General features: G+C 35.9%; 1 protein-coding gene across 1 annotated transcript in view; it reads left to right on the forward strand.

The window, feature by feature from the left end:
* Positions 1-7,477: 7,477 nt before the first annotated feature.
* Positions 7,478-26,704, forward strand: part of CLIP4 (CAP-Gly domain containing linker protein family member 4) — a 36,977-nt gene continuing 17,750 nt past the window's right edge. The window contains exons 1-7 of the mRNA XM_015825586.1: positions 7,478-7,531; positions 13,893-14,046; positions 16,393-16,532; positions 17,003-17,096; positions 19,385-19,546; positions 24,382-24,500; positions 24,829-25,065. Coding sequence (XP_015681072.1) covers positions 13,914-14,046; positions 16,393-16,532; positions 17,003-17,096; positions 19,385-19,546; positions 24,382-24,500; positions 24,829-25,065 — 885 coding nt within the window. The 5' untranslated portion in view covers positions 7,478-7,531; positions 13,893-13,913. The remainder of the gene's footprint in view (positions 7,532-13,892; positions 14,047-16,392; positions 16,533-17,002; positions 17,097-19,384; positions 19,547-24,381; positions 24,501-24,828; positions 25,066-26,704) is intronic.

Here is a 26,704-nt window from a genome sequence, read left to right on the forward strand (position 1 = left end):
TATTATTATTATTATTATTACTGCTGGCTCATATCTAAGTGATTGTCCACTAGGATTATATTCTATTCTATTCATCTTAATATTGCAAGAGATATGAATAATCAAACACATCCAAGAAGCTTCATGGTTCATGAGATTGAATCCATCTGTATCTAAAACAACATTCTAAGTGCTCCACAATATACTATTCTGAAATGGTATGGTACTTTCTTGGGATTTTGAAATATAATTTATTTTCTACTGATCTGTCTGTTCCCTGCTTGCCAAGATAATGAAAAATGCTAATAGAACTATTTCACTCCCACTTTACGGGCACTCGAGTCTTACCTGCAATGCAAACTGAAAGTTGATGAAATTCAAGTGTCTTGAATGCTCTATGGGAAATTCTGAGAAAAAGAATATAATGAAGTATGCTGAAAATAGTTGGATTCTCTTTCTGCATTCAGTAATGGTCTGCGATACTAGCTTTATCAGGTACTTAGGAGTCCTGGACTTGGCAACACAATGAAACAGCAGCCAATGACTTAATAGCTGGCCATCAATACCTCAATCAACCAATAAGAAGCCACACCCAACCAGGCGCCACATAAATAGCACACACACAATAGCCCAAAGCACACATTCTGGTAGAGAGAAGTTCCCTGATGATGGGCTCCAGCATGAATCCGAAAGCTCAGGAGACTAAGCCTCTGGCCCTGATGCCCGACCCAGATTGGATCTTGCAATGCTAGTCTTTGAAAATACAGTAGTGAAGAAAGCATTCTAAAATGCTTAATTGTGAAGCAGTTTTCAATCTGTAGCTGACTTTAGTACACAACACAAACAAAAGAGTTCACATACTTTATCAGCTGCAAGCTCATTCACAAAAGCTGGTGTCCCTTCAGAAAATTGGCATTAATGCTTTAAGTATTGATTAAGCTTCCTCCTAATTTCTTATGTGACTAGATCTTGTATTCCTGACTGAGTTGTAACTTGAAATTTAAAGAAGTTTTATGGGAAAGAAAATGTAGCGATATCTTGAATGCTAATTTTAAAAGTTACAGTTTTGTGATTTTTATGAGTAGCAGAGAAACCCAAAAGCAGACCTATATATGTGCCAAGGGAATTTGCCAGGATCCAAACTGAATATGTAATACATATTACATTAGAATATATAATTTATTATTCATAATTCTGTTAGTATTAACAGCATCAACATTTACAGAGCAAAAGGAAGTGTAATGCATTTTACTGTGGACCACAAACAACTCAATGAAACACTGTAACTGTTGCTTCGGTTAGAAAATGACTCAAAACCTATCCCTGCTATCCATTTTTGGCTCTGACTTCAAGGAGACCTATCCCTAACCCTAGTTTCATTTTCAATGGCAATGGGATTTTCCCATATATTTTACTATGGACCACAAAAAACTCCGAACAAAATGCTATAATCATTATTGTCCCTAGAAAAATGATTCAGAGTGTATACCTAATATCTGTTTTCTACCCTGACTCCAAGGAGATTTACCCCTAATCCTCACCCTATTTTCTTTTTCAATAGCAATTGGATATTTTCATGTATTTCACTGCAGACCACAAACAACTCCAAATGAAAACCTGTTACTATCACTTTCATAGAAAATGATTCAAGATCTATCCCTGATATCCATTTTCAGTCCTGACTCCAAAGAAACCTAATCCTCACCCTAACCCCAACCCCAACCCCAACTTAACCCATTTCATTTTCAATGGCGATGGGATTTCCCATCTATTTTACTGTGGACCACAAACAACTCCAAATGAGAAGCTGTCAATGTCACTTTCCTTTACAAACATCTAAGAATCCCTCCCTGATATCTATTTTTGGCCCTGACTCCAAAGAGGCCTAACCTTAACCCTTACCATAGTTTCGTTTTCAATGGCAATGGGATTTCCCCAAATGTTTTAGTATGCACCACAAACAACTCCAAACAAAAAGCTGTAACCATTTTTTTTTCTCCTTTGAAAAACGACTCAGAATCTATCCTTCATATCAGTTTTCGGCCAAGACTCCAAGGAAACCTAACCTTAATCCCAACCCTAACCCTAAATTCTTTTGCTATTTTCAATGGCAACATATCTTTCCTTTAAAAACATTGCTATGATATCATGTAGATATAAGCTTGGGAAGAATGGGATGTAAATTCTGGTGAAAACTGGAGTTCCCTTTAAGGTAAACAGTCTATTCTCAGCCCAACCTAATGAAATGAATTGCTAAAGTGGAAGAAAATGAAGGAAGATTCCCCTTTGCCTTAAGCTCCCAAGAGTCAAGCATAATGAGATGTGATGAAGAAAAAACTAAATGTACCTGTTTCTTTAAGTTTACAGCAGAAAAATAAAATATGTCATAGACTACTTTATCACCAAGGCAAATTTAACCAGAAAAAGATAGCTATCAAATGGATTGCTTGAAGGATTTTTTAAATTTGTATTAATCAAAAAGTTTCATCACTAATGGAATCTATATCCACCTTCAGAAAGTTGGATCAGAAGGCTTGAATGGATTAAAAAAAAGAAAAAACCCTAATTCCCCAGATGCTCTGTGCCAAATGAAATACAGAATCCATGTAGCATACATGTGTCTTTACATGGATTGGCTGAGATCATATAACAAAGTGTCATGGGATAAACATTATCCAATTGTGCTTTGACTACAATGTTCAGTTTTGAAGAGTAACAGCTTTCTCATACACCCAAGAGTTTATATTTAATGTGGACAAACTAGATAGGACCAGCACCAAACTAGGAACATGTCTGATTGCAATAGGGATTTGGAAAAGTCCTACCTTGCCTCTATCTTACTTGATCTGCTTTGTGAAATTATAAGAAATGATGTATTAGAACACAGTAAGACACAGGTGTCTCCATATGGTGAGCGTGGTGGTACACGTTGCTAAAGCCACGAAACTAAACACAAAGAAAAATTACTCCGTGCTTACAGTAGTTTCAATAGACAGGTCTGCTCTTGTTTTAGAATCCAATAAGACATGTATTTCCAGAATTAGCGGTTAAGGTTGCTATATATGTGGGCCGAGCCCTTGTTTTTCCTGCAAACAATACTGTCATAGAAGGTAATACCTGCTCTAACTAGCTATGCAAGTTGCCAACCCGATTGTGCCTTTCTTCATATTAATGACAACCAATAAAAATCCTGGCTGCAGAGCAAACAAGAAAAATCTGGGTCTAATGCTTCCTACTCAAAAAGTAGATAGTAAAATTTAGTAATGTTTCAGACTATCAGAGAAACCCACATTGTTATTAATTACCTTTTTTTCCAATTGAATTGAACTGAACTTGCTCGGAAGGACTCAGAGTATGATTCTGTCAGTTAAAATTCTCACTGTAGCAAATATTAGGAGAACTTCCTTGGTCGCTGATCATTTGTTAAAATAGATTTAAATCTATCAAAAGCAGTCAAATTAATAATGATTTGGTATACTGTGGCCTTTCCTTGCACTATAGTATCTACCCTTGACCTTCATAAGATGCTGACTGAATAAAAGCAGCTATTTTGGTACTTATATGTTAAAATTGATAAATTTGACAAAGGATACTCAATGGCAGACCTTAAAATGACTATTTTGGAAAAACAGGACTAAATGCACCATTGAATTGCTAAACTCAAAACATCAAAAGATTTCAAGCAATCTCATTGGTCTGAACAAATAAAATGGGTGTTCAGTATATTAGAGTTGTTAATTAAAAAGGTAATGATCTGTCTAAAATCATCCTCAAAGCTCATGCCCTTTAGTAAAATTTGTTAGAAAAGCTGCTACCAGACTCCTGATTTTTTGCCACAATCTAATACAATTCTTTATCCTAGCACAACTGGGGTGCTACATATAAGTAGTCTTCAATTTATGATTGGTCATTTAACAACCATTTTCAATCATAATGGTCCCAGAATGCAATAGCAATAACACTTAGACTTATATACCACTTCATAGTGCTCTACAGCCCTCTCTATGTGGTTTACAGAGTCAGCATATTTCCCCCAACCATCTAGGTCCTCATTTTACCGACTTCGGAAGGATGGACGGCTGAGTCAACCTTGAGCCCGGTGAGACTCGAACTGCCAAGTTGCTGTCAGCCGGCAGTCAGCAGAAGTAGCCTGCAGTACTGCATTGTAACCACTCCCCACACGCACCACAGCTGGAAGCTGGCATTTTCTCTCTCTGGTGTTCCACTTAATGACCTACACAGTCGCTTAACAACTTGAACTGGGAAAGCCAAGATCCTGTTTGTGGTGTCTTACTTAACAATCGTGTCACTCAATGACCAAGATTTCAGGCCCAGCTGTGGTTTAAGTGGGGGTCTATCTGGACAATTGATCAGTCACATTTGCTTATGCTTAAATACAGATTTTATCTTCCTGGGCTCAAAGATCACCGCAGATGGGGACTGCAGCCAAGAAATTAAAAGACGCTTGCTCCTGGGGAGGAAAGCTGTGGCAAATCTAGACAGCATACTAAAAAGCAGAGACATCACCCTGCCAACAAAGGTATGTATAGTCAAGGCCATGGTTTTCCCAGTTGCAATGTATGGCTGTGAAAGTTGGACCATATGAAAGGCTGAGTGCCAAGGAATTGAGGCCTTTGAACTATGGTGCTGGAGAAGACTCCTGCGAGTCCCCTGGACTGCTAGGCGATCAAACCAGTCAGTCCTAGAGGAGATCAACCCTGACTGCTCTTTAGAAGGCCAGATCCTGAAGCTGAAACTCAAATACTTTGGCCACCTAATGAGAAGGAAGGACTCACTGCAGAAGAGCCTAATGCTGGGAAAAATTGAGGGCAATAGAAGAAGGGAACGACAGAGAATGAGGTGGATGGATGGAGTCACTAAGCAGTAGGCGTGAGCTTAAATGGACTCCAGAAGATGGTAGAGTACAGGAAGGCCTGGAGAAACGTTGTCCATGGGGTCACGATGAGTCAGACACGACTTCGTAACTAACAACAAAAATACAGAGGTTGAAACTGTACCATTGTGCGTTTACAATGTCCCTTATATTTCTAATATAGCTTCAGGTGCTCCTGTGGCTATGAGGTTATCACTCTTTTAAATTTAATTGATCACCAGAAACCTATTAGGTTGCAAAATTGCCATTAATAGTTATAAATTTCAGAACTCACTACTTCTTCCTTGTTATTGTTTCAGGATTTTTATATAATTTTATCCTTTAAAATTATATCCTTATATAATCCTGCTACATTTCTTTTTATGATTGGTCTTGGGTAATAATTAACTAGATAACCAAGAACTAGAAATGTAGAGAAATTATAATATTTATTTTTAGTTCCTAATAGGTTACCTAGAACTCAAAAAGACCGAGAACTGTAGTGTGGCTTCTTTCCTTATAACTAGTTTAATGGATTGCTTTTTGTGTTACCCCAAGAATATAAAATTTAGCCATTTCAATAGAAAAATCCTACATTAGAAGAATTTCATGCCACTTGAAGCTGAAACTTTATTCTTTGAAGATATACTCCCTCCAACTATCAGATATTATTCAAGGCTTTAGTGAATTATCTTCTTTAACATAGCATACCATATAATTATCTCCATCTTTCTCAATATAAAATGTTCCTCTGCTTTTACTTTCCACTTACTAGCGTAATTAGGTAATTTGCCTTAAAGTTCAAGTTAACAGAGTTTTAAATGCAGATATCAGCCACTTCCTTTTCATTCCAAAATGGAAAGCAAAAGACAACCGGAAAATTTGCCCAATTAAATGTAGTGTTCTAGATCAGAGCAAGAAAAGACAAGAAGCTATAAACAAAGCAAATGCATTTGGCTGTTCCCCATTTTGCACATACACTTGAACATAGATATTGGCTACTAAATTGTGCATTTTTTGAAAACCTAAACCTTCACAGGGCTTTGTAGTGGGCCATAAAGGGTGCTTTGCAGGATGCATTGACAGTACATCGATAACATTTGTGCATGTCAAAATGTGTCATTCGTTATACCTTTAAAAGGAGTAATGAACGGAAGTGGCTAGGTTTCATGAAACAGCATGGAAGATCTACTGAATCCTGATGGGTCAATTTCCTGCTTTATAAATGTATTCTCTGTAATCTTAGATTTTTATTTTTTTCTACAACTTTATATATAACCACAATTTACTTAAAATTTAAATATGATCTTATTTTTGCAATTTTAGATATTATTGCATTTTACATAATTATAGAGTCTACTTTATAACTATATCTACTTTATAGATGTAGATTACTCAGTTTGACCTAGTTAGGTTGTTTTATAAATTTATTTTTAACTTGTCTTAAATTTTATTTACTATTTGCTAAGATTTATAAATACTCAACACATTGCTTGTAAGATTGTCATAAACTGGCTGTCAGCTGACAGTCAGCTGACTGGCTGAGTTCCATTATATTCCTCTGCTTGCTTATTTCATTAGATGACTTACTATGGGAATCAGTTTCTCTAATTCAAGGGGGAAAAGACATTCTTTTGCTCCTCTTTAAATGCACTTGCTTGTGGCCACAACTATTTCATTCCGTCTAATAGGAGATGATAGGATAAGAATAGTTTTATTCAGTGGTAGGATTCAAATATGTGAACCGGTTCTCTGTGTGGATGCCGCTTCTGGAAATCCATTCTGGGCCTGGGCAACAAAAAATTAGCTACCGGTTCTGCTGAAGTGGTGCGAACTGGCTGAATCCCACCACTGGTTTTATTCCATCTAAAAATAAGAACACTGTAGTTTAATTCCAACAGAAAAGCCAGTACAAATTTATAACCTATTAGCACAATGCTAAGCAAGTGTATTCAAAACTCCAATCTAAAGGGTTTACTCCTTAGTATATGCATATTGGTAGCACTATAAAATGCCTACTTTGATATTATAGGAGGCAATAAGATAAAAAGTTATTTTTGTGAAATAACTTGTTACTGTGTCCTATGTTCATTTGGTGAAATGTTCCTTAAAAAAGGACAAAAAGGACACAGATATAATTTCAAAACAAAGTGCTTTTACGTCGCCTATCCTATGTACATCCAGCAGCTTTGACACAAAATACAAATTGCTGAGACTCGACGAAGTCGCTCGAGTTGCTTTCCCGTCGAGGTCTGCGCATGCGCATCTCTTCGTCTTAAAACTGAAGAGCGAATGCGGACCACCGAATGTGGGCGTGGCTTCAGGTGCTTTTTGCCGAGATCTAAACCACGCAAGAGGCGCATCGGACGGCAAAGGATATGGATATGTAAAAGACCTCAGATAAGGGGCGGAGTTAAGGATGCGGATTGGCTAGGCCGGACAGCCGCGTGCCGGAGTGGGAAAGAAGGGGGAAGAAAGATTAGCGACGGGGAGAACCTTGATGCAGATACACTGCTGCATGGGGTGGTCGGGGGGGCGGGGCGTAGGAAGCTTGGCGGGACTACCTGATCTTCCTTCTCTGACGTCTGTGCGGTGGGCGGGGCCTCGATCGGTGGGTGGGAACTTTCCCCCCTCGGTTCTTTGGAGCTTCGGGAGCCGCAGTAGCGGAGGGGACGGCAGGTGAGGGCGTGGAGGGGGGGGGGAGTTGTTGCTGCTGCTGCTGCTGCTGCTGCTGTCTTCGTGCGGGTTGTCTGGAAAGACTTCGGGGCAGAGCGTGCCGAAGGATTGGTCCCCATTCCCCAAACCGGAGGCGTGGCGTGGGGGTAGACCGAGGGCAGAATGACGCGCTGGAGGGGGGCGAGGATGCCCAGCTTTGTGGTGTGAGGGGTGGGCAGGGGGGGGAGTGATGTCATGTGGGACCATAACGTCTGAAAGGAAAACTGCTGCTTGGCTGCACGTGCACCGGGTGGCGCGGGGAAGCCGCTTTGCGTAGGCTGTAGCTGCTGATTTCGGCAGCAAGTCTGAAGGGTTGTGGGCAAGGTGGGGGCGAGAGATGAATTGGGGCGATGTTTGCGGGCAGAACTGGGAGCGAAGTCAAAAGACTGCTGGAATGCACCCGGGATGGGTTTCTGAATGTATGAAAGCGTTATGTAACTAACGAGAGGTTTTAGGAAGGGAGGGTGGTCCTCTGAAGGAATTCCCCCCATCTCCCATTGTCAATTTCGTAGTAGAAATAGCCTCTTATCTTTTTTTTTTAAATCAAGGCCCAAGACTTGATTTTTCTCGCCCCCTGGCTTTCTTTTCTGCCAAAGGTATGGGGAAAAAAGAACAATTTCACTAATATGCTTTAATAGATCTAATGTCTTTAAACCGGGGCACTTAAGGTAAAACTGCAAGATAAGGATAGATTGACACCGAAGTTTCCTGTAGTTTTTCTTCTGTCCATTTGCGACTGATTAATTGAAGTTGGATTTAACTTGAGCTAATGGAAGTACTGTCCTATGTGTAAAGCAGCAAGATAGAGCAGCTTTCAGTCCTAGTACTTTTTTTCTATTTTGGGGAGCTAGCCTGGTTACTTCTTTCAACATACCAAACTTTCTGTGACAGAATTTCTGTTAATAATTTTTTGCCAATATCCCTCTATTAAAGGAGCAGATAGTATAACATTATTTGTCATGTTTATTTTAGAACCTTCAGAAATGCAATCATTTATTGGTAGAACAGGAAACACCTCTTAATTTATGAAGATTAAATGCCTTCCATGTCAAATTAGAAATGTTTTTGATTAGGTTTTGTTTTGTTATTTGTGTTATTTGTGTATCACATTTATATCCAATTGCAACAAAAAAATTGCTGATTTCTGTGCAGTTATCCTGGTATAGAATATTAATTTTATAGGCCCTGCATCTTGCTGGAACTTTTTAACAGAACTGTTGATTGTAGTTGCTGAAGGCTGTGCTATATTTAGTAGCAGGATAAGACCTAATGGTGTTTAATGCTATTTACAGTCTAAACTATGCACAACTAAAACATAGACCACTTTTTCTCCAGTGGACTTTGAATTCTTTAGTTATTAGCTTAATGAAATCAAGTAGATGTAGGGCTAGCACATTTAAGATGTGAAGTCTCTTGTACCATCCTCTGAGGAGTGAACAAACTCACTGAAAGATATCCAGTGAGTGAAAAATCTGAGCCTAGTTACATTTGGCTTGGCTTCCTTCAGATAACCTACATGCAGCTGGTGAGTTGAAAAGCCAGAACTTGTTTTGAAGGAAGGTGTGACTCATAGCCAAGTCCATCAAAGACATACTTGGCTTTTCTTTTCTTTCAAACATGTATTAAGTATTATTGGAGAATTGTTTTGCTAATAAATAATGCTCACTATATTCACAATTTATAAAATTTGTGTTTTGGTAACTTTAAATATTTCTGTAAGTCACCCAGAGTCATTGGTGAGTAGACAGCCATATTAATTAAATTATAAATAATATCTCATTTAAAATTTAAAATAATATAAATTATTTTATATTCTTAAATATAACTTACAATAAAAATTAAAATAATGGATTTAACCAGTTCAAATATTCTGGGTAGTGTACAGTACTATAAAAGTGGATTGAAAAATGGCTACCAAAGAGGTCTTTATCATTCCTGAATTTATCTGGAAAGAATTAATTATTCTAATGAATTCCAATATATTCAGAATTACACTTGAGTATACTCTTCCACAGTTTTGAAATGTAAGGAGTAGACTAAAAATAGAACAAGATCATGTCGTGAAGTTATGTATAATCCAGAAGTAATTTTCAAAGTCAATAATTTGCCAAATATACATTCTAGTCAGCACTGAAAGTTGAGTGCCAAGACTTTATGGTAGAGTATGTGCAATATGCTACATCATATACTTTTGTAATACCTGATTTAATTATATAGCTCACAATACCCAGATACTGGTTTTTGGCCAAGTCTTAAAACACTAGAGAATTCCTGGAAACCTGGCACTGAGACAAAGCAGCCATCAACAGGCACATAGAAGTAAACAACAACAACACACACACCCCGTTCCAAAGAGACAATCAAAAAGCCAAAAAGAAAGAAATCAAAACACCATCCTACCAGCAATCAACACCCAGATAAACACCAAGATTAATACAAGAACAATTGTTTACTTGTTTTTTATTTACAATATCCCAATCAAGAAACTATCAACTCAGACAAATAAACTAATAGTAAACAGTCTACTCAAGTAACCACAGAGAATGCTCCAACCAACACTGACAGGGCAAGCCACTAATATATAAAAAGAGAACACACCCTATACCTTTGTAGCACTGATGTTACCTTGTTTGGTAATGAAATGTCTGTAAGAAAACAGCTAAACTCAGAGATCACCCGATATATTCTGAAGTAAAAAATTGTATTATAATATATTCTGTCAGAGAAATAGCTGGATTCATAAACATATAAATAAATAAAGTTGGATAGAATCCTGAAAAAAAGGTTCCTTCAAAATACTAGTGGAATTGGAATCCATAAAAACAGTAGGTCAAAGACAGAAACAATGGTTGCTTTCTTTTATATATCATTTCACTTATCTATTTAAACAGACATTCCCAAGTATATGAAAGAATAAAAGAATTGACAGGTTGTAATTATGTTTAAGGAATATTAAAACTTTTTTGTATTTTGCTGGTAAATTTTGCTTTATGTGTTGTTTCAGTACACTAAAATTGACTCATTGTCTTTAGAGGTCTGCAGAATATAATACTCAGATAATTTACGATCATTGACCCAGATGTACTTAAGCTAGCAGATTGCAATGAATCAAGCTAATTAGAACTGTCCTCTAGAAATGTAGAAAAACAGTGCTTTTCAGAAGTTGTCCTAATATATTTTTATATATTTAACTTTGAATAATCAAGAGATCATGGGATAGCAGTGCTAAAACAGAACATATGCCTTCCAAGATACTTGAAAAGAAAAGGGGTGTTTTTCTGCTTCATCTAAGGCCTTTTTTTTTCAAAAAAGAAAAATGGAAAGAAATTGATTTTTACATATTTTCTTTTCATACAATACAAAAATATTTGTGAAACAAATTGATATGAATTTAGAGATATTTCTGCCAAATCAAACAAACAAACAAGTGAAGGGTTTTACTTAACTCCATGCAATTGATAAAAATAACAGAAGACTATACTGTACTATAGTTTGCTGTTAAGAAAACAATTTATTTGAAAATATATGTATTCTGAGTCTTGTATCCCCCCCCCCATTTTCATGAGTATTTACATAAACTGCACTTCAGAGTTTGGTGTTATGCAAGTAGCTGTGGCTTATCAACCTCTTGTTCAGTGGCCAGTCAAAGCTACAATGGTACTGACAAAAGAGACTTAAAATCAGTCCTTGAAATTCTGGCCATCACAGCACCCTTGCGGTCACATGATTGTAATATGGGTGCTTGGCAATCAGCTAGTATTTATGATGGTTGTAGTATTCTATGGTGACACAATCAATTTTCCTTGCTAGTTTCCTACAAAGAAAGTCAATGGGGAACCTGGCAGGAAAAATACTAAGTTGCTTGCAGGATCCACTGCCTAGCAGCAGCCAACCCCAGCTCCATTATGCTTATACTACGCTTCATGGGCTACTCATATACCATCCCCTAGCAGTTTGAGAGCATGCTACAAGCAAGCAGATATATAGGTACCACTTCATGTGGAATTACGAACCCAGTTTGAGCTGGACCTGCCCAAATGCGATGTCTGAATGCAAGGTGACATCAGTAGAGGGGAAAAGCCCTGGAGGACGCTGCCAAATGCCTTTAGCCATTCTGAGTGCATTCTAGTTCACCCCCTGTGGTGCACTTTTAGATAGTGTGTGAGTGTGAACTGAACGGACTAGCAGTCTTAGGCAGGTAAACAACTACTCTGAATTAATACTGTAGTTTCCTGGCTAATATACCATCACCTTAAGATAAATATACCCTGTGTCTTCATGCCTAAGGCAGGATTAGAAAGTATAGTCTCCTGGCTTCTAGCCTTCACCAATTACACAAAATTGGCTCTCATTCATTTAACAGTACAATTATGTTTCTTGTCCCATGAATGAGAAAACCCCTCTTCAATTTTGACTTGGTGAAATCTATGCTAGTCTGACTTTAATAGTATTTACAGTATAACTTTTTTTTATCTTGAGTGCTGAACATTGGCTCATGAATAGTTGATACAGAAACCTGTAATGCAGTGGTTCTCAACCTTTTTAATGCCGCGACCCCCAACCGGTCGTAAGTCGAGGACTAAACTGGTCGTAAGTCGAGGACTAAACCGGTCGTAAGTCGAGGACTACCCAACCGGTCGTAAGTCGAGGACTTTCCCTGCCCGGGAGCACCGTGCATGCGTGGTTCCGCCCCCTGCGCCAGCCAAGGCGTAGCTGGCAAGCAGCAGAGACGGAGCAGGCCGACCACCAGCTGGCCCAGCTCAAGGGAGGTAAGGCACCCGCCAGAAAAGGGGGAAAAATGGCGGACAGCCTTGCTTGGCGACCCCCGTGAAATGGTTGATCGACCCCAAATGGGGTTGCGACCCATAGGTTGAGAACCACTGCTGTAATGAATTCAGATAATCAGCAATAGCCTTATATTTACATACAGATAATAGCCATTAGTAATCTTTTATTCTATTTAAAACCATCTCTTACATATTAATCTATAATACTAGATTACAGATTATTCTTCTTTAATCTGTATTATAGATTATAGATTATTATACTAGATCAGTGATGGCGAACCTTTTAGAGACCAAGTGCCCAAACTGCAACCCAAAACCCATTTATGTATCATCGGGTGCCAGGTGCGCTTGGCCCACTGGGTGGGCATGGCCCATTGGGTGGGCGTGGCTGCGGTGGTAACGGCAGACTGGGTGGGACTAAAAAGTTCAATCAATTCCAACTTTGCGAGATCTTTTTTTTCCCCGCGAGAAGTTGAAATTGATTGATTGAACCTTTTTTTTTTGCACACGGCGGCGGAGGCTTAAAGCGAAAAGGTTTGATAAAACCCAGCTGAAAGCCTAGGACTGGGGCGACGGCGTGTGTGCCCACAGAGAGGCCTCTGCGTGCCACCTGTGGCACGTGTGCCATAGGTTCGCCAGCATGGTACTAGATTATATACTATTATAAACACAAAATGCTGTTCAGTGACAGCATTTTTTATGTTCTGTTTTAATGCTTTATTGCATTAAAAATAATGAACAAATATAGCTTAATAGGTTTTTATTTCTATAACTTCACATTTGGGGAAAGCATTTTGTTATCTGCCTTACTTAAAAGTGACCTTAAAGTCTTTTTTGTTGTAAAGTAAATATTATTTAATTAAAAATTAAAAATGCAATGCTGTTAATGTTAGCAAGCCTTTGTGAGGCAGAAAAAGTAATATCCTTTGAGAAACCTTTCCTACATTCTACTCAGTTTTCTAGAAATAGTTCCTAAATTTTATGGAACAATTGTAACAAATGTGCCTTAAAAGATTTGACAAGAACTATTAAAAGAAATAGAATATGTAAACAAAAAAATCAAGATCTTCAGAGAATGGATACCGGTATTTAATCACATGTCTCTTATAACGTTTTGTGTGTAGCAAGTGTGTTCTTGGCTATATACTCCATGATTTTTAAGCAATGTGAGGACCAAATTTTATCCAGAAAATTGCAGGAAAATAATTTTTAGACTTAAGACCATATGCAGTATTATACTTCGATTTAGATAAGGAGCCCTGCTAACCCTATACCATATTGTCAGCTAATAATGCCTTCCTAAGTAAGGTTTTATTCTGCCTTCTAGTTTCACCTCAAACCTTGTGATAAAATACTAATATTTAGGAATGATGAAATGATTTATGATACAACAGCTTATGAATTCACATGATGCTCAAAATATTTGGAATCTCTTAACTATTAGTATTTTTAGTAATAGAAATATGAATTACATGAACAAGTAATACTTAGAGTCATTGGTCAATTGATGAGATATTTTTTGAAAAAATCCTTTTTAGCCAAAGGTGGCTTTCTAAAAGATGACCATAGAGGATCTTCCTGACCCTTCTGAAGAAGGTGTTTCATTGAGTAGAAGACACCAGTTTTTTATCTCAGGCTCCGAAGATTCAATTACCCATTCAGTCTCTGCTGCACCAATGCCTTCAGAATATGGTAAGACTATTTATAGGAGGAGGGAGCTGTTTTCAAAATATTGAATGAGTAGAGATTGATTCCAAAGGGATGCTCAGAACTTAAAATAAAAAGCTCTAATCAACATTCTCTTGGAAAATATTATAACTGTTTTCTTAAAATGTGCTGTATGCTAGATGTAGAGAATAGCTTTATTATATAAACAGTGCGTAACGCACATCTTGGAAAATCATTGTGCTCCCAACAGAAAAAAAATTACTTTAGTATGAAATATATAAAGTTGTTTTCCTACCAGGGCATCATATTTTGCATGCTAGTCATGTGAAAAAAACTGATATTGTGTAATATATTAGAACTTCTTTCCACTTTGAACATCTTTTCTTGGTGCAAGTCTAGAAGCAAGCAGGCAAATACCAAGTTTTATTAGGTAATAAACTCTCACAAAAACAAATTAATTTAATTTGCATGTATTGTAATTAATTAAATCCTATTGCAATTAAATAAGTAGCTCAATAAATAAGATGTAAAACTTAATATAACATTAAATAAAATGTTAATATATAACAACATATTTGTTAAACTGAACATATGAATGAAATTGAAAAATTAAGAAAGAACAAAATGAATTGTAGCCGCTTGCTTAATAATGTTAAGAATAGGAGTGATTAAAATATAGTTTTAGTGAAGACCAATGTATGCATAGCTTCAGACTGTTGGAAGCACCTGCTTCTGATTATAAACTTACTCAAAAGATCTAATAGATAATACAGATGATCTTCTGACAGATTAGAATTACAGGTAGTCCTCGAGTTACGAGTGTAATGGAGCCTGCCCATTCCATTCATAACTTGAAAACTCATGGGAGTGAATCTCGTACCTCGAACGAGATCACTCCCTTGCTTGTTAAGACACACGCAGCTCATGAGTTATCTCAGGGTGGGGAAGGTCATGGAGGGCCTAGTGATGGAACAGGCCCCCAAGGCCTCCCTGACCACTAAGATACCTCATGCTTCCCCCTCTCTTCCTGCCACGGTGGACTCATCTTGAAAAGATCCATCTTCTCTCTGCCACGTTTTCTGCTGCCGCCTAGATCTGAGACCGGGGGACACTTCTGCGGCCCTCCGGTGGCCCGATCTGGGTGCCAGAAGCCTTCTCCAGGCCGCTGCAACCCGGAAATGGGCCTCCGGAGGGCCACGGAAGCATCCCCTGGCCTCAGATCCAGGTGGCAGCAGCCTAGAGAACATCAAATATAAAAAATAAATATAAAACTATATAAAATATATAAAATATATAAAAAATATAGTAGGCATTTCCAGGAAAGTTCTAGTGCATGCATTTAATCTTATACTTCTTAATGATTTTTATGTATATATAATTTGTATTAAGAATTTTAATTGCAATGGTAAAATTTAATGAAACTAAAAGAAAGTAGAATAGAAAGTATACAGTGCAAAGGAAAAGAAAAAACAGAAAGTAAAAAGAAAAAAATATATAGCAGAGAAAGAGAAAAGCAATATATATATTAAATGACTTCCAATCTTCATCATAATAAACATAATCTATTTTCATAACTCTTCACCCCCTCTTAGTTTACAACCAATGATCTCTTCATCCAATATCCCATCTCTTATTTATAGAGAAGTCCATAAAGCATAATCTTTCCAGCAAAAAGTCCATTAAGAATTACTGAAAATAACAACTTATTTTAACCTTGATCAAATAAACCAAGTTTATATTCCTTGGTTTTAGTTTTAACAGTCTTAATCTTTAGTCTATTGAAATACCATAGAATTTGCTCTTTTTTCATTTCTTCTTTTTCCCTTCTGACAAGATTTTTCAAAGCTTTAATTAAGCTTTTTATGTAAATCCAATATAAAAAAACCCACCTTCTTGGTTTATTATTTGTATTTCCCTTTTGATTTTTAAATATCAACTCATTTCTTGTGTATATACAGCAAAACATCCTATTTCATATTATTCTCATAGCCTGTCATTTGTAGATCCACTTTCAGTGCCATCTCTGTCTTGTTAAATAAAATGTGTTACTCCTTTCTGGGCTAAGAATGAAGATTTTCTGTAGGAAAATAGGGTATGAGAGGGTTACATATTGAAACTGCCACATCTAAATATATCATAAAACATTGAAACATGAAAATTGTAAAAAAAATACCCTATATGGAATATTCAATACCTCATCAAATTAGAGAGTCCCTTACTGATTACATAGTAAACTATTTTCCAATTGTGGGTTGTCCAGATGCTTTAGGGTGGGGAAGGTTGGTTAGGATGTATGAAACTTGACTAAAAAAGGTTTTTAAAATCTATTTGAATATTTTTAGCAGCTAAATCTTTCTTTCATTTCTGTAGAGTTCTCCTTTTTCGATCCAAATGATGCAGCATGTCGGGAAATTCTTTTCAACCCCAAAACTTCTGTATCTGAATTATTTGCTATCTTAAGACAATGGGTTCCCCAAGTTCAGCAAAACATTGATGTGATAGGAAATGAGGTGAGACATTTATTGATTTCCTGGATTTATCTATGAATCTTATTAATTTTTATTTTATGCCCTCACTTAATATATGGAAATATCTGTTAAATTTTTGTTTAGAATCCAATATTAGCAAATGTGTCTTTACATCTGCATCCTTATTAAGTAACTTTTTTATGATCTGCTAAGAGCAGAATCCTCCATAAAAAGTGCATTAAGGGCTACATATCTTTTGGGGTTTACATGATTTGACAGTTTTTTTTTTATTTAAGTAGCTCTGTAGTGCTGAGTGAACTGATGAAATGCAAATTGGTAATCACATGAACCCAGATATTTATGTCGTTGCTGTGAAATGTATCAGCTAATTGCTTTGGTAGTAAAAATAATTTGTTATTAGGTATCACTATGAGAGTGATATATATTTTAACTTCCAGGAAATGAAAGTTGCTGCATCAGAATCATAAATGATCTATTTTTTTAATCAACAGATCATTAAGAGAGGCTGTAATGTGAATGACAGAGATGGCTTGACTGACATGACTCTCTTGCACTATACTTGCAAGTCAGGAGCTCATGGAATTGGTAAGAAAAGGAATTGGAAATTTTCTGTGGCTAGTTTTTACAGCAGGAATAGTAGTTGTCTTTCCTATCTTTCTCCAGGTATATTGTTTATGCCAATATAGAGAGGAATGGTGTCATTTCTCTTCAAATCATGTACCTGTAATATTATAATATTGCAAATTCCAATTCCCTCTGTGTCCAAAATTCTACCAATTTAAACAGTTTGGATCATCTGCAGCAATTTCCCTACCTTCACAAGTCACATATTTTCCCCAACACTCCAAAAATCACTCTACTTAATTTCTGAACCCCCCTTCCAACTGGCTAAAGTAACATCACAACATCACTGGATAGTTTCCTGTAAATCTTTGTATAGATGATAAATTAGGTTGTTCTGATACCTCAAACAGCGCTTTAAAATTCATGGAGATGTGGCCATATTTACTATACTGTAACCACAGAATTTGTATGCTGCCCTTTCTTTCCAAACTTTCTAAATGGAATTGTTGGTAAACTGAAATAATCACATTACCTTTTTTATTTTCCCATTGTTCTGTAGCCTTGTGACCTCCTATACAGCAACAATTTAAAATCAATGGGGTGGAAACAGACAGAAACTTCACATTTTATCATTTGAAAATCCTAGGAAAAAATAGAATTACATGTTAGTACATGGTGCAGATGAAATAATGTAAAATAATTTAACAGTTGAATTAAATAGTTTTAGTCCTAATTGCTATGTATAAATGAAAACAATGGTTTTATTCCACTGAAGTCATAGCATAGGTATAAGTTCACTAATAATCTGGTCAGATGTCTTTTAGCATTGCTGTATTGATTATGGGACCCACTCTACCATTGGTTAGTTATCCATTAGCTCTGTCATCATGACCTAGAATAGTAACAAGTGATGTGTAAGCCGCCATCATCATCATTGTCATTATTATCATTATTATCATTACTACTACTACGACTACGACTACGACTACAACTGCGACTACGACTACGACTACGACTACAACTGTTGTTCCAGCATCTGTGCAAGGAAGGAACTATTGTTACTTGAACAACTATTCCTCTTGTATGAGATGCAGAGGATCCTGCAGTGTTTCTGCTGTCCTAAAACAGAAACAAATGAAGACAATTTAATTCAAATCCAGACATTGGAAGTTGCATAGCATATCATAAAATATATTTTTCTACAGAAAATAAGACAAAACCCAAGCATTTTTTACTGCATGTATTTGTGGAACAAGTTTGCCCAATTTGATACTTTCCAGATGTGTTGAGATAGCAGTTTTCATTAACTCCAGTCATTGGCTATAGATATTTAGAATCGAGGAAGCTATTGCCCTAGACCAGGGCTTTTCAACCTTTTCACCCATTTTACCACTTTTAGGATATGGCAATATCCGAGTACCACCAGTCGCCTAGCAAGGTGTCAAAAACTTGATGTCCCCCCCCCCAAAAAAGGAAAAAAGTGATAAACTACAGGTAGTCCTCGACTTACAACAGTTCGCTTAGTGACTGTTTGAAGTTACAATGGCACTGAAAAAAGTGCCCCCCAAGCCACAGCCGAGCAAGACACCTGCCTGCCCTCCCGGCGGCGCTCTTCCTCCTGTCCGAGGTTTTCATTGTTGTGAGCATTTCTGTTGAGGATTGGCAGCGGGGGTGGGGTGGGGGGTGTTTGGTTTTTATTCCCCGTCACTGGGTGGTTGCAGCAGGTTTTGGTCACTTCATATGACCCTGGGACACTGTGACCGTCATAAATATGAATCAGTTGCCAAGCATCTGAATGTAAATCACAAGACCCTGGAGATGCTGCACCAGGATCAGTGCCGAGCTCCAACTGGAGCCTGGCTCTGATCCTGATGCTTCCGCTGAGCCCTGATAGCCCTGCAGCTCCAGCCATCTCTCGCTCAGGCTTGTGTGGTGCTGCCACCGGTTCAGCTAATTCCCCTCCCCCGCTACCACTTTTCTAGGATGGTCGCGTACCATCTGCCAGGTGCCAATGTACCACAGGTGGTACCCGTACCACTGGTTGAAAAGCCCTACCCTAGACATCCAGAGAAAAAGGCTGATATAAAAAGTACTAGGAAACTTTCCTGATTTTTTTCTTCATTGTTGATGTAGTTATAGTCTAACTAACCTTTAAACTCTAGTAAGGAAACATCTTGTAAGGATTGGCTGTATGGAAACTTGCCAATATTTTTTGGACATAGTCTTCTGTTATCTAGTATGTTGTGAAAATCTATCAAGAACCCACTAAACTACATATAAACTATGTTTTCAAACTATCTACTTTGCAGGGGATGTAAAAACAGCAGCAAAATTTGCCTCTCAGCTTATTGAGTTGGGTGCAGATATCAGTTTGAGGAGTCGCTGGACAAATATGAATGCTCTGCACTATGCTGCCTATTTTGATGTTCCAGAACTCATTAGTATCATTTTAAAAAATGCAAAACCAAAAGGTAAATCTTTATTTATTTGCCAATAGATAAAATGTTCTTTCCCTTATCAGTAAGACTATTCCCAAATTGATGTTGCCCTGAATATGAAGACCCCAAATAGGCACACATGCTTATCAATGAATTACTCATTTTAGTTGCAGTATTCATTAATTATCTGTCTCTGTCTCTGTCTCTGTCTCTGTCTCTGTCTCTGTCTCTGTCTGTCTGTCTGTCTGTCTGTCTGTCTGTCTATCTGTCTATCTATCTATCTATCTATCTATCTATCTATCTATCTATCTATCTATCTATCTATCTATCTATCTATCTTGTCTTCATGGTTTCCATCTATGCTATTGCTAGCAATTGGAGGGTGTAGAAAGAGAAAGGGATATGTTTGCTCCTACGACATTTAGATAGCCAGCCATTTCAGTGATATTTATCATCATCATGTTCACCTAATGTTACTAATATATCTATAACGATCTTTTAAAAGTGAAGTAATTTAACTCTAAGATATACAGTATGTCCCACAATAAGTATGGAAATAAATACTAGAAATTATATAATATAGATATTATCAGTACCTATAAAATGCATACACTTTTTCCATACTGAAGTTTTGAATTTCTGTTTACTCTGTCAGTACCTAAAATTCCAGATCAATTGCAATTATTTTAATGGAAACTTTGAATTACCATATATTTGAATTTTTTGTGTTATACATATATATTACATTGTAGGTTATGAGGTAAATCATTAACAAAGCAACTGGGTAAAATGGTATCTATTTCAGAAAGTATGCCTCTGAACATTTATTAGTTAGAAAACATAGAAGATAATATGTGGTCTTCCTCTGATGCAGATTCTTCAGAGGGAATTTGAGATGGATTTAATTATTATGTGTAATATATTATTATTTTGAAAATTGTATCCATCTTTGTTTTCTTAATAAAACATGACAACTCATCTCCCCTTCCTCAAGATGGCCATTTTTATGTTTATGCTCTATGGAGTTGTCATAGACAATGATGTAGAACATGCTGATATCACATATTTTTATTTTATTTATTTATTTAAAACATTTTCTTTAAGTAGCTAAATCATAGATATAGTTATGTCTTATCCTCCCCATCCCTTTTTATTTTTATAATGATATTGCGTTTGTGGAATATAGGAATTAATGACTGTTTTCTGATAATCTTATGAGGTTTTATGTCAATTTTGTTTCTTTTCATCACTTAAAATTATGAAAAAATAATATATTCACAATTTTTACTTTGGGTTTCAGCTTGAAGCAGTGTGAATTAGAAAAGATGGAACAAGCTACTCATTTCTGCTTTTTTATTTCTCTTTCTTTTCTTCCCAAATGTAATTTTCTCCTTCAAAATTTCTCAGAATTTCTAGCACACTGATAAATCCACGTTCTCCTCTTCAATAGTGCAATAATTTATATTACCAGTTTCTTGTAGCACATTTATTTTTTTGGTGATGTAGATGATCAGGAGTAAGCCCTTCACTTCTCCAGCAAATCATTAGATCTTTAGATCATCATTAGATCTAATCATTAGATCTAATCAGTCGACAGCATAAGATTAGCCATATCGTAAGAGGCAGAGAGTGTGAATAAGTTACAATGTGGCAATCACTTGAAAGAGTATTCCCTGTGAACCTAGACTGCTGAATATCCTATCTATGCAACCATGGTGTATGATAAGATTAATTTGGTTTTTTTTATGAAGCCTGCATGTTTACATACAGGGAGTATTGGTTCATAGAGGATGGCTTTGAGCAAGTGCTTAACCAATGTGAGCATTTTGAAACAATATGGTGGTTACATAAAGTTAACAGCCATGAGGACTGCCAATAACTGTTAGTGTTTTCTTTGATGCTAAATGATTTTCTGCACCTTGTTCTACATATTTTTCTTTTGTCTAAAGAAAAGGAGACATGTTTATGTAACATTGAAAGAGAAATGTACTTGTTTGGTTTCCAAAAAAATTAACATAGGACAATAAAATCTGGAAGAAATTTCAACAATCTGTTTTCTTTGGCTCCTGGCATTCATTTGAATTAATTCAAGAGTTGTATCTATAAATAGAATGCAATGAAGCTTGTGGAGTAGCATTTCTCTTTTCTACTCAAACCTTTGGCATGCATTTGTTGGAATCAAGTTGATCCAGAAAGCTAGAGTGCTTATACAGGTAGTCCTCAATTTATAGCCATTCATTTAGTGACTGTTTGAAGTTACAACAGCACTGAAAAAAGTTACTTATGACCATTTTTTACACTACTGTTGCAGCAACCCCATGGTCATGCAATCAAAATTCAGACATATGACAACTGGAATATATTTATGACAGTTACAGTGTCCCAGGGCCATGTGATCACGTTTTGCAACCCTCTGACAAAGTCAGTGGGGAAGCTAGATTCATTTAACAACCAAATAACAACTGCAGTGATTCACTTAACAACTTTGGCAAGAAAGATTGTAAAATGGGGCAAAACTAACTTAATAACTTATCAATGGAACTTGCTTATCAATGGAAAGTTTGGGCTCAATTGTGGTTATAGGTCAAGAACCACCTTTAGTTTCCTTACACATTTATAAGTTTTATCTATGCAGAATGTCTGGTAAATATCAGACTAAAGTTTATTCAGATGTTTTGCATTTTTAAAAAAATGCTTTTATAATGGCATGTAGCTTGGAAGGCAGGTTGTAGACGTGAGAATTGACATTTGCAAATATAGAGAAATAATCCTTGGATTCCTTTGCCATATTCTTGTTGTTTTGCAATCTCAAATATTGTCAACACAATCTGGAAGTTGGCTAGTGGCAGAAGCAAAATAAATTGCTCACCCATATTAGAAGTTTAATAATTATAATACTGTAGTTGCTGCATTGTGCAGATTCACCCTATTATATTAGAAGTTTAATAATTATAATTCTGCAGTTGCTGTATTGTGCAGATTCACCCTAAATATTGCCTTCTTTCAGTTGTTTCAAATGTAGGTTTAGTTTTACCCATGATTTATTAAGCTAGCTTTGCTCCCTTTTATCCTTGTTCATTCTGTCTTTAACTAGAGAGGATACATGTGCAACTAAGAGCTTCCTTTAGATACTTCATAGGTTTCCAAAGTTAAATTGTCCAAACAATCAGAAAAGAATTTGTATCTGCCTTTAAATAAAAGACAGTGAATTTAAACCATCAGCATATGCAAGCACAGATAATACTTCATGTGGATTGACCAATATGAACATGAAATATAAATATGCACAAGGATACAACTGGAGAAAGATTTCAAAGTACCTCTGCCTAGTTTTCTGGAGTTCACAACTGATTTGAAACTTTAAGGAGGAGTGCTTCTCTCACATCAATGCACTTTGTAAAAAAATCTAATGCTCTGTACAGATATAATAGGTACAAATAATTGAAATACTGATTATTCCCAGGGCAATGTTAAGTCACATGTAGACCAATCTTTTAAAATATACATAAATATATAGTGATGAACAAATCATTAACACTAAAAATGGGAAAGCAAAAGATATATTTTTAATATTTTACGAGAGGCATTTTTTTAAAAAAAGTTAAATGTCCATATACAATATTTCCATTCCCCACAAATCTGTATAAATGCAAGCAATGTAATAAGAGCTATTTTGGCATAATTAAAAAACAAATATGAATAAAACAATCAAAATAAAATATTGGAAAATATGATTATTAGAAATCAACCTGATTGTCAATTAACCCCTCTTTTTAACTTCCATAATAGTGCTGTAGTTATAATAAATATTGATTGTTTAAATCATTTGACAAAGTTTTCTATGACAGTCTGATTGCCAGCCAGCTGAGAATATGCTGAATGGGATAACAATTAAATAGATGGATATGTTTAATTTGAAAATCAGACTAGGAAATATGCCGTTTGTCAAGTAAAAGTATAGATGTCCGGTTGATGAAATCTAAGGCCTATTTGCTGCCATACCTAGAGACAAGGCGTGGATAATAGATTTTTAATTCCAAGAAAGCAATTTCCAATTGAAAGGAAAGTTTTCTAAAGGAAGAACAATTTGACAATAGAAGCAATTACCCTGAGATGTAGTGAGCTCCCCTCCATTGGTTTTGGTAGAGCCTACACTTCCATCCACTTGTGAGGGATGCTTGAATTTGGATTCCTGTATAGAGTAAGGAATTCAATTGGTTCTGTGATTTGTTCAATGTCTTGCCTGATGTGTTAATTTTTCAGCCTCTTGATACTTATTCCCTGGCCTAATTAAACTTGATGTGGGAACAGGGCCAATAAATAGTTCTCAGGCATTTTTAAGGATCAATTCTTCCTCTGCTTTTAGAAAAATAGCAATGGGAAGGGAGATAGAGTTTAACAGGACTTCCTTCCTTCAAAGATTCTGCTAAATTTTCCCCTTCAACTTGACCTTTCTTTTCCTGTTTTTCTTGCTTGCTTGAGAGGAATTTTTCTTGCTCCTCCACTTGTTGTTATTGCTGGTGTTGAATTCTCGTATCCCAGCCTCTCTGGTCCCAGTATTTTTAGATAGTTTTAAAGTTGGTATTTATTGATCTGACACATGAATTGTATTCAAGCAAATTTATGTTTTCTCTGTTATTGCTAAAAAGTCAATTTGGGAAAAAAAATAGGTACATATAAATTTAATAAATAAACAAATACCTTTGGGTTTGTTTAGTGTGTGACTGACTATTTGACTTCTCTGTTTTGATTTTGAATTCTATTGTCTATATTTAATGTCTATTTAGTCATTGTTTTTACCCATAGTATGTCATTCAGGATAAAACAGCATTGATATATCCACATATCAACTTGGTTCTTAATTGTAGATATTGATGCCACCTGCAGTGACTTTGATTTTGGAACTGCCTTGCATATTGCTGCCTTCAACCTATGTACTGGAGCTGTAAAGTGTCTATTGGAACATGGTGCTAACCCTGCTTTTAGGGTAAGATATCAATTTTATCAAATGTTTATTTTATCTGACTGAATCTGAATTATAATAATTGTTTAGAAATGCTTTGCTTAGTGTTATATTGGAAATGTGTTAAAAATGAAGAGAAAAATATGTGTAAATTAAATTTTACTTCTGTGTATCTTTAGATTTATTTTGTAAATTATTTGAAATTTGTTGATCTTGACAATGGAAGTTTAGGATTTATCTGAGCAGTTGTGTTTTATGATGATTATTTAATAGTTGTTAATAGCTCTGTTTTAATTTGGATTAATACTGTGCCTGAATTTACTCCCTTGTTTTGATGATTATTGTTCCGCAGAATGACAAAGGGCAGACACCTGCTGATGTGGTTCCTGATCCAGTAGATATGCCATTGGAAATGGCTGATGCAGCAGCCAGCGCTAAAGAAATCAAACAGATGCTTTTAGATGCGGTACCTCTGGTTTGTGACCTTTCCAATATAATGCTTCCAAATTATGATAATGTCACTGGAAAAGACATGCTTGAATTGCTTGGCCTAAAACTGGGAGATCGAGTTGTCATTGCAGGACAGAAGGTATGTTTTAATCAGCAAATTGTGAATCAAAAATTAACTGGATTGAAAATGTTTCTGGATTTATATGTAGGGCTGTTAATCACAACAAGCTGAATGATTCTCCCGGTAGCTCTTGTCACATCAGCTAGTAAAATTTAATTTTTTAAGGAGAGCTGTACCTGGCTCACTTAGATACAGCATATAAAAATTATGTTATCCTTGTCCACCTAAGGAATATACACCTGTTCTCTGTCCTGAACTAGGAAACATAGAATCAGGTTGATTGCCAGTCTCATAAAACTACACTATACTTTGGACTTTAAAATAAATTTTGCAAACTTTATTGATCCATATGTTGCTTCTATTAATTGTATTAATTTTAATTTTTAATAAAAATGTAAATTGTGCTTGATTAATTAATTAATTCTTTAAAAAGAATTCTATCTGATGCAAAGATACTTTGGAAAGCAAACAACATCATGAACAGAAATTCAATATCTGAAACTTCATAGAACTGTCACATTTCTGTTTTGTTAGAAGATTAGATGTTGCATAGCTACCCTAGTTGCTATTACTAGACACTGCTCAAATTAATTCTTAGCTTTTAATAAAGTGTAAAGGGCAAAGCACAATGGTTCCAATAAAATTTTTGAAACAAGCTAAATTAAAGCTTCTTTTTTGTAAATCAGATAATAGGATGTTTTGGTTAAATGTTATATTATAATCTAGCATGTTTGATAGTAATAATAGTGACCAACAAATAATCTGAAATTGGAAGTTTGGATGTTAAAATGCAACATAAAATATGTTTTATTAAGGAGATATAGTTATTTGAGCCAAAATTAGTATTTTGAGAATTTTAACGTTTGCTTCAAATCTAAAAGAATTATACTTTTAGATAGTGTATGCATTTAGTTATAGGGTCATAAAATTGGAAGAGATCAATTTTTTGTTTATTTGTTCTGAAAAATATGTATGTTAACTTTCAAAATCATTTTTTCAAGGTGACTTGTAACACATTTAAATCATACAATTAAAGTTTGATATAGTAATTAAACTGCACAGAAAGGTATAATGATAAAAGGCATGATAATATAAACACTAAGACAATTAAAAACAACAGAGCAAAGTGTTTATTTGTTATACATGTTTAATATTAAAATATTAATTCATTAAAATGTGGGAGAGTAAAAACATCTTTCTTGGTTGCTGAGGAGACAATAATATTGGTTCCATGCCTAGGGAAGATAACCCAGAGTTGGCAAGAACCACGGAAAAAGCCAATTTCTGAGTCCCGCTTACCAACCCTCTGTATTTATTTATTTAGTCTATATCCTGAATTTCTGTCTATAAAACTAAGTATGATAATTAAGATATAAATAGGACACAAGCTGGAAGAGACATTATTTCAATTATTGTAATTGCAAGCTCTGAAAGACTTTTTAAGTGAAGGGCTTTCTAGAATTAAAAATGAAATTGAGAGCCAATGAAGATTGTATACAGTTGGCATACTATATTCATTATACTTAAATCCAGTCAGTACTCTCACTGCAGTAATTAACTGAAGTTTCTGAACTGTCATCAAGGACAGTTACACGTATGAATGCATTCAAATAATCAAACCAACAAATTAACAGGACCTGGACTGAGGTAGCAAGCT

The sequence above is a fragment of the Protobothrops mucrosquamatus genome, unplaced genomic scaffold, assembly GCF_001527695.2.
Source record: "Protobothrops mucrosquamatus isolate PMUCROS unplaced genomic scaffold, P.Mucros_1.0 scaffold2697, whole genome shotgun sequence".
Taxonomy (NCBI): Eukaryota; Metazoa; Chordata; class Lepidosauria; order Squamata; family Viperidae; genus Protobothrops; species Protobothrops mucrosquamatus.